The 13,523-nt window shown below is 41.5% G+C and overlaps 1 protein-coding gene and 1 long non-coding RNA gene across 3 annotated transcripts in view; one reads left to right on the top strand and one right to left on the bottom strand.

The window, feature by feature from the left end:
• The window catches only part of LOC118118737, a 149,784-nt gene that overhangs the window by 63,222 nt on the left and 73,039 nt on the right, over positions 1 to 13,523 (top strand). The gene's annotated exons all lie outside the window — the stretch shown is intronic.
• The window catches only part of zgc:171482 (zinc finger protein), a 53,229-nt gene that overhangs the window by 34,439 nt on the left and 5,267 nt on the right, over positions 1 to 13,523 (bottom strand). The window contains exon 2 of one of the 2 annotated variants that reach the window (XM_035172003.2): positions 3,583 to 3,699. In XM_035172003.2, the coding sequence (XP_035027894.1) occupies positions 3,583 to 3,693 (111 nt within the window). In that variant the 5' untranslated portion in view covers positions 3,694 to 3,699. The remainder of the gene's footprint in view (positions 1 to 3,582; positions 3,700 to 13,523) is intronic. The other variant, XM_035172004.2, reaches the window with a different exon arrangement.

Genomic DNA, 13,523 nt, shown 5'->3' with positions numbered 1-13,523 from the left:
CCTTAATGCACAAGGATAAAAATCAGTGGACATACTGCAGGGTGAAAACCGGATCATGTGTATGTGTTTCGACAGCTCTTTGTGTTTGTGCACGAGGTTGACAAAGCTATTCTGCTCCATACTTATCATTTTATCGGCATGCTCTGACCTTCACTCCTTCCTGCAAAGTAACATCTATTATTATCTATAAATTCCACTGCTGGTGGTGTTTTACAGAAGCAAGTGTTGACATGCATAGAAATAGCATCTTTATTGCCGCGTACGACAGAGTGCATCGATGCAAGTCAAGATTATGAAGAGCATTAAGTGCCGGAGCATTCCGGTAGAGCCTTATGGGGGTATTCTGGTGTGTATTGGATCCTTATCTTTAAGTCATCAATTCCACACCTGTTATACACTGGTCAGGTGGTGGCCTGCAACCAGCCCTCAGATATAGAAGAGGATAAAGATCAGAATGAAAACGTATTAAGGAAGGAAAATAGTATTTTCTCTTATTAGAGCTGCAGCGATCTCCTAATTTCAATTCTGTGGCTCACATATGTTGAGGACCATTCATCTCATTTTCTTCACACTTGGCATATGTACTGTTAAGGGCTCAAGGAAGTGTAATGTTGAATTTTATGCGATTTAGACAAAGGATACGTTCAATATTAATACACTTTGAATAAACAGACGAAAAGCGCTTTGTGACAGCGGCGGCTGGGAATCATCAACAAAAGTGATGCATGTTCGTGACCACTGAGTCTCCAGTGCTGGGTTCTGCGTACTGACTCGAGCCTCACTGAACTTTGAATAAACAGGTGACCAGCTCTTTGTGCAGCAGAGGTGGTGCAGCTTCAGGGTTCTGAGTCCTGCAGCCGGTCTTTATTCGTCGAGGCTCAATTACTGCCGGTCACTTTTAAAGCTTCAGAAAGAAAGCTGCAACCAGCATTAACACAGGCCAAGCAAACCTCCCATTCCCACCTGGCCAGTTTAGAGTAGGCACTGCACTAGTATCTACTAAAACGGAACTATTGTAAGTATGACTCAGATCCTGCCTGCCCCCGTTGATTTTTTCCCCCTGACCTGTCCTAGTCCTCCAAATTATGAATAGTAATATAGAATCCCTTGACCCCCAGGATACCCGAAAAAAATTAATAAATCAGCTTCTAGTCCAGAGCCAGAATTCATAATGTAAGTGTAATTACATTATTTATATGAAAATGAGTGTGTATCATGGTTGAGCTGCACACAAAGAAAGCGGAGGAGGCTGTGGCAAAACACTGTACTTGCTGCTCCAGTGCTTAGATTGAATCCTCTGCCCCCAAGACAAGAGAGCTCCTCAATTGTCAGACTACTTTAATGCATTTTGTGTGTGTGTGTGTGTGTGTGTGTGTGTGTGTGTGTGTGTGTGTGTGTGTGTGTGTGTGTGTGTGTGTGTGTGTGTGTGTGTGTGTGTGTGTGTGTGTGTGTGTGTCTGAAAGCATGCTTGTGTTTATAGGTGTGTAAATGGTCATGTACTTGATGGCTCTGGGATGTGGGCTAAAAGCAGGACTTGGCGTGTCACCATGGTTACCCCACACTGACCCTCAGTCCTCACCCTTTCCTAATGGACTGTGCATGTCTCTCTGTCCCCTCTGTCTCTGTGTCAGATCAAATTGGAGGAGACGGACGGGGAAGGGAACAACTATTTTAAAATATAAGCCACATAATTCTCCTGTGATTGTGTACACATGTAGAAAGATCAAATGCACGCACTAAGCAGCCTCACTACTTTGTCACAATATCAGTGGTGTTCTGTCTCTGAGTCCAAAAGAAAAGTTTTGTAATCTGATCCCTGAACAGTGTGACAGCCTATGAGGGTGAGAGAGCATTGAGTTGTACGGGTGAGGGAACAGCACGAGTGAGAGCCGCTACGAGTTAAGACGCTAAAACTTTTGCCTCATTTCTAGGAGCTAAACTAAACAACTGCACAAATTATTCATTTTTTTTGGGCTGTTAACAAAAAGCCTGAGGTAAACTGGACTAATTTGCCTCTACAGTATATCAGCAGTCTTGATCATGCCTGGCATTTAACTGCGTCTCAGGTGATCTGATCAGAAGTGGACAGGTCCAAGTGCCTCAGTTCACACCTGACATTAAAATGTTTCTACACATGCGACTTGAGTGACAGCTTTTGATTGGATCTCATGTCCTCGCTGTAAACACATCACTTCTGATGAAAAGAAGAAAAAGAAAGAGGGGGAGAAGGAGAAGAAAGAGAATATCGAGATGAAGAAGAAGAAAGACAATAAGATGAAGGAGGAAAAGAGTGAGTAGGAAAGGTTGGAGGAGGATGAGAAGAAAATGGAGGAGGAAGACAAGGAGGTGAAGAAGGAGAAAAAGGAGGATCAGAAGTTGAATAAGGAGAAGGAAAAGTAGAATAACATGAATGTCATACCATGCATTCTATTAGTCTGGGAATTCTACTAGATATTTTGATATTTCACAAAAATCCAAAAGCGGGAGCAGAAATCTAAGAGCAGAAATTTCACTAGAGCACACAAGCGAACACAGGAACAGAGCTATTATGCACATGAGCGCGGGCTATCTGAGAGCGAGGGCAGGGTTTTGAAGGAGAGCTTAAAAAATGTGAATGTGAAATGAAGAAATGTTGCCCTCATACTGAAAGACCATGCTCTTGAATAAAGATGGGAAATAAGGTCCCTGTTTTTTAACCCTGAACTCCTTAGTAATTCATCTCCCATAATTCTTCTTCTTTCTGAAAACTTGTCGCTATTGTCTCTTTGTCTTTTAATTACACTGAGTATGACGTGATGAAAGTAAAAAGTGACCTTCCTTGGCCTTTAGCATTATTCAATCCGTCTTACTTGCCGTGTCTTTTATCTGCTGTCCTCTGCAGAGATCCTTTGTCAGGGTTTGACATTGAGGACATGCAGTGACTCAGCGTGTCCATTTGTCTGCACAACTCAAGGCTGTGTATTGCTGTCGTAGGTTCAGAGACACAACTGGTTAACCGTTTACTAACTGTGGTTGGTACACAGTCGTGCGGACACACATGCTGCCGTTGTCCTTGCTTAATTCTCTCTGGATGAGGCCCTTGTCCTCATTAGTCTGCTCGTTAATCCCAATTGTGTCTTGTAATCGAGGACGACCTCAATGCAGAACGTGCACAAGTGCACATGCAAATTTACACGCACAAACACAACACACACAGCCAGGTAAATAATGCAAGTGCGCTGACTATTTAGTGGATGCTCATTAAAATACTCTCTGGGAGCCTGCTGAGAAGTAGACTACATTAAAGCAAAGTGCACATGTGTGTGTGTTTGTTGGTGTGCAAGTGACTGACAATAGCATGCTGCATTTAGTCAATGTGTAATGCATGAGCACAAGCATAAATTGGTACAAATGAGGCTGATGCAAGGTGAACAGTGCAGAGATCTGACTGTCAATGCAGTATTCAAAGCAGCATTTCTTTTTGTTTTGTTTTGCGTGATCGTTCCTGTATGTGTTCCTCTATCCGACTTGTGTGTGTGTGTAGTGATGCTAAAAAGAGGAAGCTGAGAAAAATCCTCCAAACCTGAGCAAAGACAGACTCACCTCATAGTGAGCGGTGCGCTGGGACTCGGAGATGAGCTGGGCATTGCAGATGTTACAATAGCTCTCTGTGAACAAGCCTCCATCCACGACGGCCGCAGACTTCATCTTCATCTGTGACTACACAAACAGACACACACACGCACGCCCAGACACGCACAAATACACAAACATGAATATGATTAAAATTCAGAACAGCAAAACATTTCAGAGAACCTTTCATCGTGAGCTGGAGGTGCATGAGTGTGCATGTGTCTCATTTCAATTTAGAAATAATTTTCTTTCCGAATGACCGAGTCATCGTGATAGTTCAGCTCAGAATACGTTGAACCTTCGTCAGCACATCCTCTCATTGATCATTTTGGCTGCTGTCTTGGAAACAATCGCCTAAGGCTCTCGCTTGAGTTTCTTAGCCATAAACCTTTTAAATACAGTCATCTCAAAGTATTGAAATGGTAATTCCTTAGTTTTCGCTGCACAGCTGGGTTAAAGATAAAAATATCTGTTTTTAGTTCCAGGCATTAACAACCCGACATAGCATCTTCTGTTTGAACCCACCCAACTTGTGACTGACGGGTGTTTTTTGTTGCCCAGATATTGCCTTTTAGATTGATTGCCTAAAAACATTAAACAGCTCTGAAAGTCGACTCCAGCTCAGCTTTCGCCCGAGAAGACTGCATTTGTTGTTTAAAAAAAGAGGACAATGTGAAAACAAGAAGAGAGCTGTCTATTGATGAAGAACAAGCCATTTTATAGAAAAGAGGGGAAATCGATCAGACATTGCACAAACATTGGGCATAGCCAACACACCAATTCTAAATGTCCTGATGAGAGCCAATTTTCTGTACTTAGCAACAGACATCAAACAGGTCGACCGAGGACAACAGCAGCTGATGACAGAAACATCACAGAGAGCTGAGAAGAAAAACCCCAAAACAAGAGCCAGTGGCATTACCATTGAGTGAAGGTAACACAATCCACTGTTTGAGGAAGATGCAAACCCCCTTATTAGAAGTAAGAATCTGAAGGCCAGTTGGAAATTACAGAGTTGAGTTACAGAAGCTTTATGAGCTGGTGACATCAGGATTGTCCTCTACCACGGTGATGGAAAGGAGAAGTGATCCGCTCATGATCCAAAACATATACAAGCTTATCTGTGAAGCCCGGTGGAGGTGTTGCTTGGGCTTTGGTGTGCATGGCTGCTTCTGGAACAAACTCGCTAATCTTAATTGATTTAGTTGCTCATGACGGGAGCAGCAGAATCAATCCACAAGTCCAGAGAAACACTGTCTGACAATTCACAGAGAGATGCATCCATAGGAATCAGGAGAAACTTCATCATGGAGCAGGACAATGAACCAAAACACACAACAAACACAACAAAGGAGTTCAATAGAGGGGAAACGATTTCAGACTGACCAAGGTAATTACTGGACCTTAACCAATGGAGCAGTGTTTTACCTCCTGAAGAAGAGACTGAAATGAGAAAGCCCCTAAAAACAACTGGAATAGCCTGGAATAGCATCACAAATGAAGAAAACAACAGTTTAGTGATGCCAGTGGGTTTCAGGCTTGATCCAGTTATTGCGAGAAATTAACATGTAACCAAATGTCAAACGTTACATTTACTAACCTAAAATGGGGTGGTCCATAAAAAGGTCCCAAGTTGTTAAACACATTCAGATTTAAATACAGGGGGGGAATTATGAGCCCTTGCCTCATATTTACCTTTTGATATTAAACCCAAATGCATTTAGTGTATTTATCATGTTTATAGGTATATGTACAAATTAAAGAGAATGGTCCATTTGAGGGTTCCATTATTGACACTTGTAGTCATGAAGAGTTTAATTTATATAAATGTATAAGTGCAGGTCTGCAAAGTCTGGTACTGCAATATAACTAGTACGTAAAAAGTACATAAACACCCTACGAAAAGTGCAGTGGAATGTTATAAATTTTCCACCTCAATAAGAGTTTAAGAAAGTTCATGAAACTTGGCTTTTAGCTTTATGGTCATCCTCTTCGAGAAATATCAGTTGCTGCTTTGCCCTGGAAGCTGAAAACTCTGAGTTACAGAGTTAAAGTTTGAGTTTTAGGATGAGTTGTGTTTTCTCTCAGAAGGTACATGGTCCTGAAATCATGGTTTTGGCACAAAAAGAACAACAAAGAGGATCCTAACTCAACTCCCAGTTTCTGCTTCAGTTGAACCTCTCTCGGGCTCCACTAGTAACTTTTTCAAAAGTTTTGTGCACTGGGCTTGAGTGAGAATCAACCACACGGCATATATACTTCCATCCTAAATTTAAAGATTTATTTTTCAACGTTAAACTTTACAGGCTAATAAATACTTTACCTAAGACCAATCATTTGAGCCCAAAACTTCCAAGAATATTTAAACTCTGGTAGGAAATAATAATGCTGTAAAATGAACAGTAAAGCCAGGAGGGAATTTGTTGAGGATTGCAGTCTTTGAAGTAAACAGCTAAAACGTCTCCGTTGAGATTCCCTTGTGAGAAACGTGGTGTGAAGAGTGCTGGGATGCCCAACCAGTTAAACCACAGAGACCTGAGCATCCCACTAGAAGCGGTGGCTCTGGGTTTTTAACAACCTGGCAGCAGTGTTTTCTTTGGCTTTTATACTGAGTAACATAATAGAAAATGGTTTAATGATGGGCTCTGGGGTCTTGTGTTCAATTTTATATTCTCTTCATTATGTGAGCCCTGTAGGCAGTGATCTGACAGGGTTAGGGTGAGTAACGGCTCTACAGGGAGAGGTCCAGGAACATCAACCATTAAACTGGATGAGCTTGTTGCCCCAAGGAAGCTACAGGACAGGGTACTTGCATAGGCAAAGTATTTCATGGCCCAAGATACTTGGATACAGCACGGTTCAGCTCCAGTGACTTTTGAAAGAATGGGGCTTTCTTTGTGGCACGGCATCCCGAGGAATCAATGTTAGTCATGAGATCTGACAAAATCCACTCCGTGTGTCAGCAGGGAGAAGCTGTGACAGGAATAGGTATTCTTTATCTCTGGTCTAGTGTATAATTATCTTTAGCCACTACACTTGCTCAACCCTTGCACACACACACACAATAACACAACACTGGTAATTACCCCTGTCTGTTCATCTTGTCTGTTTAGTGCACCCGGGACCTTCCAATTAACTACAGACATGCTGTACAGACACTTACTCCATTATCTAATTGAACCCACAGTAACGACCCCGATACATTAAAATGAAATGGCAATGCAGTTGCATCTGATTTAGAGCACCAGGTTTTATTATCCCCTTTACGCACAGTCAGGAAGTTACGTGTCTGCGAGGTACAATTTTTACTATGAAATGTCACCGGTGACAAGCTTGAAACTTGTTTTGTCTAGAGGCACGGACGCATTATTACCTGAGACATGATGGAATGGATATATTTGGCAAAGTGACACAATAAAAAGACCCTGCGCTGTCTGTCTGGACGGGAGCTCGGCAGCGGTGAGTCTATCTTTAATCTTCCAGCTAATTAAAAGTGATTGTGTGACTGCAGGAATATCCATATCTTCCTAATATCTCCATTACCTCTGATAATTACATGCAAGATGGGAGATGTAGACTAATTAATAGAGGCAGGCTGTTGGTGAGATTAATGGAGTGGCAGCTCCAAAGAAGCGAGAAGATGGAGAGGCAGATAATGACAAAAAAAAGAGAAAGGAAGGAGAGGGTAGGGTGGAGGGGGGAGGTTTATAATTGATGCACTGAGCGGGATATCTTCATGTTACATGGGTTTGGAGATCTTAATGGAAATGTGGTATCAGACCAGAGCAGTTCTTCACTGTACTGTTACTCTATATGTTTACTGCTATGTTATTTTTTTACGAGAATCTAGTTTATTGCAGCTTCAGCATCAATTTCAAACCCAGCAAGCACCACAAATAGGCATGTGTTTTATTTAGTATCAGTGAACGGTTCAACTTCAGTTCATCTTTGGATTTCTTCTTTATAGGTCAGCCTTTTTGAGTTATGCTATAATTTGCATCTCATTTTTCACTCGGATGCACACAGAGGTCACAGATAACTGTGTAGTCTGTGATGAAGTGTTTAACAGGTAAATTGAGTTTGTATATATATATTGCGACAGATTATGTGCAAGCGGAGGCTGATGTCAAAGCAGCAGACAGAAACATAAAGGCTCTAAAACCTATTTTCTCAATTGGATTCGCACTGTGAGTGATGGGTTCTACGTCAGCACAAATTTTACTCTCATATTTGGAGCAGTTCCGTCAAATGTACTTAACGTCAAGGAACAGACCATTGATGTGAACATAGGAGATTTGGTGGGAAAGGCTCTGCTCTTTTTTGGAGCTGTGACACTGTGTGCACAACTGTGTCGATAAACAGAGAGTGGAAGTTAGCTGTGACAGACTGTAACCATTAAGTCCAACTCATAGATGCACAATGGAAAAGAAGTGCATCTGAAAAACAATCATATCTTTTTTTTTATCACTTTGCTAAACAAAGTTCAACAATCGTTTGTGATGTCAATGCTGATTTATAATGTTACATTGCATTCGTTTAATGTTCTCAAATTGACCATTCCCTCAAAAATGTATCATTTCCTCCGCCAAGGAGGTTGTTAGCAGGATTATGCAAAAACTACTGGACGGATTGGCACAGTACTTGGTACAAAATGCGGGAACAAATTACCCAGTCAATTTTAGTGCAGATCCATATAAATGGGCAGATCAAGGAATTTAGTTTCACTTTCTCTGCAGCATTTACCACAGAATACAATTTATGGGGGTAGCAGGGGTGCAAATATACTTGTATGAATATGTTCCAACAGTGTTGCAGGTGAGGAGGGGGTTTGGAAGGTGAAGGTGCGGCAGCAAGTGGTGTTGGTGTGTCATGTTACAATCACTGTGTTGTTCCCTTACAAGTCATACAGCTGTGTATGTATGAAACAGCTGATGCTGATCAGATGATATGTTGTATATAATATATAACCTAATGATATATAATTCCTCACAAGTCTGATGTGGACAGACATATGGAAAAAGCAAATTTTACATGCCTCAGTGCACTAATCAAGATTAGACAAAGATTTTCAATGTGATGCCAGTTGTTGGGTTGTCTGCTTATGTTCCCAAGCTGTTAAATTAAATGTAAACTGTACCCACACAGTCCTGAAAGGGTATAATTTAAAACTCTTTTGTTAAATACTTAATGAATTATAATTAACTTTTAATTTGATTGTGAATATCAGCAAAAATCTACATACTGTACAAAAGTCAGCAAATGTCCAATTGCAACAGTGAGGCCAGAGATGAGTATTTTATACAAACGGTTTCTCAAATCTTAATTAGACAGAGGTTTGCAAAAACTCGACAAGTCTTAGCGAGAGCATGAAAGCCTGAGGCATCTGAGGACAGCGAGACCTTGAGGGGATTCTCTTTTAAGACCACATCAAGTATTTAACATAGGGTTTGAACTCTGAGCCCTCCAAGAAATCTCAGCCTCCAGCCCACCATTCATTAAAAAGCTGCCATTGAATTGGACATTCCTTTTTGTTCTTTTATAATAAATGTAACCCTGTAGACAAATTCCCTGTCGGCTGAAATTAGAATATGTATTAGTCTGTAATATTGCATGCAACTAGATTGCACTGTAGTCAATGAGAGTCCTATTGTGCTTTCAGAGATATAGTGTAATGCTTTATCCCAACGGGGAGCTCCAGACGACTGCTGCTGTAAATATATTCAGTTCTCTCCTGGCCTGAAACGACACCTTTATTGGTGAAATGTTTACTGAAGACGAACTAGACATATATGCGCAGAGAGAGTGAGAGACACGGAGACCGAAGTACAAAGAGAGAGGGAGCAGTAGGTGGTTGAGGCAGCAAGGCTTCTTTTGAATTCCCTTCCTCCCTCCTCAGTCTTACTACTGCTCCATCAGGAAGTGTTGGTGTTGGGAGCTGTAACTATCTGTAACATAGAGTGTATATAAAGTTGGACGCATCCACCAGAGGGAGTTCCAGTTTGTGGCTTTACTTTTGAGGAGCTATCACGTCAACCATCTTTTCTTGCAGTCTATGATCTGTTTCCCTATTCTCCTTTCTGCATCAGATTTTCACAGGTCCCATCTCATTTGAAATGGGTTGCTGCTCTGATTTAACTGTCACATTATGCATAAAGGTGATGAAATAGTGACATTAGCTTGTCAGCCAGTGACCTGTCTAATGAGTCCCCAGTGGGGATAACAAGGGAAAGAGTTAAAGATATGTAACCTCATACCGCAAAGTCCCTCTGCTGCGCAACTTTGATGTTCCACATTACAATTTCTATCCTGTTTCACTCTTGGTAATGTAATCTTTCTGAACACTGTCTTCCCCTCACACACAGCCCTCCCCTCTGTACAGTAATCAAAGGTACTAGACTGAGGGAATAAAGTCTTCAAAGAAGCCGGAGCCACAGTTTGAAACCAAGTCCACCTCCACTCTGTTTGCACTGCAGGAGCTGACTTTGTACTGCTCCTGCTAAATACTGCAAACATACCCAAAGTCAAATACACCAAGGCAACAAACAGTCACTCATACTCTCACTATGAAACATTAAGCCCAGAGTTAGAATATGGAGGTGCAAAACAAGTGTGACACAAAATATGTAAAAAATGGCGTTTTCACACCTGGCATGTCTTAGTCACATGTTTTCCTTTGATCTGGTTAGTTTTAGTTTCACACTAAACAATTTGGTCTGAGATACGTATGTACTGTCCTCATCACCTACGTAGGCTGTCTACCTATACTTGACAACTATTCAGTGGGTATAATCCTTTTGTTTGAATGGAGAGATTTAATACATTTTGTTCATGTGATCTCCACTGTAATATCATTATGGTATTAGCATCAGCAACTTCAGACGCAGTACTTGGCACTAACTCAATTGGGCCAAATGAGCGTCCTCGTTGTTCAAACATTTTATCGTCAGAGGCGAAGGCCACAAGCAAGGCTTCCACCACCTCTTTTGGTTTTTAACAAATGTTTGTCTGTTGGTTCAGACCTTAGTGGAAGGCACCTTTTTCAATTGTTATTTTGGTTTGGACAAAACAAGTCTGAAGGTCTAGACCAAGAAAGGTTAAAGCCGCCTTCGTGTCTGTTCCACATTGAAGGTTTGACAAGTTGTCTCTTCCTGGGGATTCAAGGAACAATAAAATATGGATCAAGGTCAGGTCACCCACACCTTCCTCAGTCTCTCTCTGTACAGTATGTGTGTGTGTCTTTGTGTGATTCGCTCTTTCCTTTTGCCTTATTGTGCTCCAATTTCTATTTTGGATAAAATTCTCCTCTTCGACCTAAGTGTGGAGCATCTTGATATTGACAGTAAGACACAGTCTCAATTTGCTTCCCGTCTCTCTCTCGCTCACCCCCTCAGCATTTTATCTTCCCCCTTTCTCTTCCACTGGTGGAAATATGGCCTTGAGGGCAGCGATTATTCATAAGGAATATTGTAGGCTAGACTTATCTACTTGTGGAAGAGAAGCGCAGATAAGCTCCTGCATTATGCACCTTTCTGCTGGAATAAATTGCAGAGGAGCTTGAAGTTTGAAACAACCATTCCTCTGAGGGATACTTGCTGATATTGTTTATATTTGAGCTGGTGTATAAAGTCATTTTCTGAATAAATGAGATGTAACAACATAAAAACTATTTTATCCTACTACCACAAGGGCTGTGAACCTCAGGAAAATTACAGAATAATCAAATATTGGGATAGAATGTGTGAGAGGACTCGTAGCCCTTTTAGCTGTACTAGTAGTGCGAGGTAACATTGCTGTCTGCTCATAACTCGATGTTTTCTCCACAGATTTAAATCAGCAGCTATTAATGCTGATTGTACATAGAGCACTGTTAAGTGTCCATCAGGGAATAAATCATATTGGATGGGGGGGTCAAGGATCTATTAGTCACCTCTAATCATCTCACATATTTAGATTTTATAACCTCTCTGCCTTTATAAGACCTTTAAATTCATGAGGCCAGTGTGGTACCTCTAAAAAACTCTCTCTGGGCCATTAGTTTTTAATGGTATTAATAACAGGACTGTTGCTTTAGGCCACATTATGGAATCATTAGAGGGTGAATGAAGACCATTATCCCAGGCAAAGTTAGGCTTCCCAGTTTAACCGAGCATATCTCCTCCGCCTTGCCGGGCCTGTCTATATGCGTATGTTCCGTAACACACTCTGAGGCAAACTGAGTTAATGGGGGAGACAAAGGGTGGCCTGAAGTTTGAATGGGGGTTGTTATGTTACTGTAACATATGGGTGAGGCTTTGCTGGATGGCAACAACACTGCTGGGGGTCTGTCGGTTCCATTAGCAGCTAATCGCACAGTTTTTAGCATCTGGAACAACTTCTCCTCTTATCGTGTTTAGTGCAACTTTTCTGGTTGTTTTCAGCTTCATATTTTCCACTTTGAAAGCTTCAGGCCAATTATTGACTCAACGCTGTCTTGGTTTTTGCATTCAACACCTACATTCAGTACCAAGTGTACCTGACCTGAGACTGCACGGATGTCAAATGCATTCAGAGAATCCAATAAAAGCAAGAAAGTGGTGTGATCAATAATAAGTGAGACTTTATACATGGGATTGTGCAAAAGCACAAAAGCACTCACTTCAAGGATCTTGGCTGCTGGTAGCACGTGGTTGTTTCAGCATCATACACACACACACACACACACACACACACACACACACACACACACACACACACACACACACACCGCTCACACTCTGGTATACACACATAGACACTCTTGTGAGGCTGTGAATTGAACTGGGTTTAGAGTACCTCGGAATAATATAATAATTCAATAGTTCCACCAATGTATTTGCTTAAATCCAAACAAAACTTCACACATAAGTACTACTATTGTACATATCAAGTACAATGTGTATTACACTAGTGGGCAGATTAGGGCAACACCAAGTGGAGCAAACAGATTTCCCATGAGGTAGCATTCACTTTCACTCACAAGACATGAGCTACCTAAGAGACGGAGCTGGGACGAGACAAAGAAATAATAAATTCAAAAGATATTGGAAACAAGAATAAGAAGTGGAAACATAATCAGGCGTGAAATTTGCAAGGACTGGAACAAGTGAAGTGAATAAATCCAAATGATTTGTAATCAGTCTTCACTCGCCCTATCTCTCAATCGTCTGAAACGCTTTCTCTTTGTCTCCGTCATTAATCTAATTGGAGTAATCAGTAATTTCCTTGTGCTAATTTGGAAAATATGTTCCTTTCACAAAAGACACAACCGATACAAACATCAGGTGTTGGTATTCACCTGAACGCCTTGTGGGATTAACTGTCAATCACAGCAGTGTTTCACAACCTGCTGCTGCAAAAATTATTGCCGCCACTGCTTCGGGGTCACGGAAGAAACACATTATAGACCCGGTAACCTTGTACCGTGCTGTGTTACCCTGCTGTGTGTCCTCCCTCCTCACTCTCCCGCTGACCTGCGCTCACTTTACAGGTTAGCAATAAACACCAACACTAATCAGAAGTTATAAGGACACGTACAGCACTTGAAGTTTACTTGTTTGATTCGCTCGAGAGTTTATGAGACACTTATTTAAACATATTGAAAAAAAGTCCAACATTTTGCACGCAGTCCACCTGCCACACACAACAGGAGACGAGACGTGATGCCCACAGCCAGGACATCAGGGTTAAAGTGACCAGAACAATCCGGATTCATTGGCTGGACTGCACCCGCTGCTAAAAAAAAGTCCTAGGGGAAACACTGCATTGCATTAAACATGACTTATTTTCGGGCTGGGCCGGCTTTTATTTCCATGGGATTTGCCATTATAATGATTGATTGTACTCTTACTTGGTTATTCAGTTTAGTGGGAGCTCAGGTCTCTTGAGACAGCATG

The sequence above is a fragment of the Hippoglossus stenolepis genome, chromosome 12, assembly GCF_022539355.2.
Source record: "Hippoglossus stenolepis isolate QCI-W04-F060 chromosome 12, HSTE1.2, whole genome shotgun sequence".
In the NCBI taxonomy this organism is placed as follows: domain Eukaryota; kingdom Metazoa; phylum Chordata; class Actinopteri; order Pleuronectiformes; family Pleuronectidae; genus Hippoglossus; species Hippoglossus stenolepis.
The sequence above is the reverse complement of the archived record's forward strand: the minus strand, read 5'-3'. Positions and strand labels throughout refer to the sequence as shown.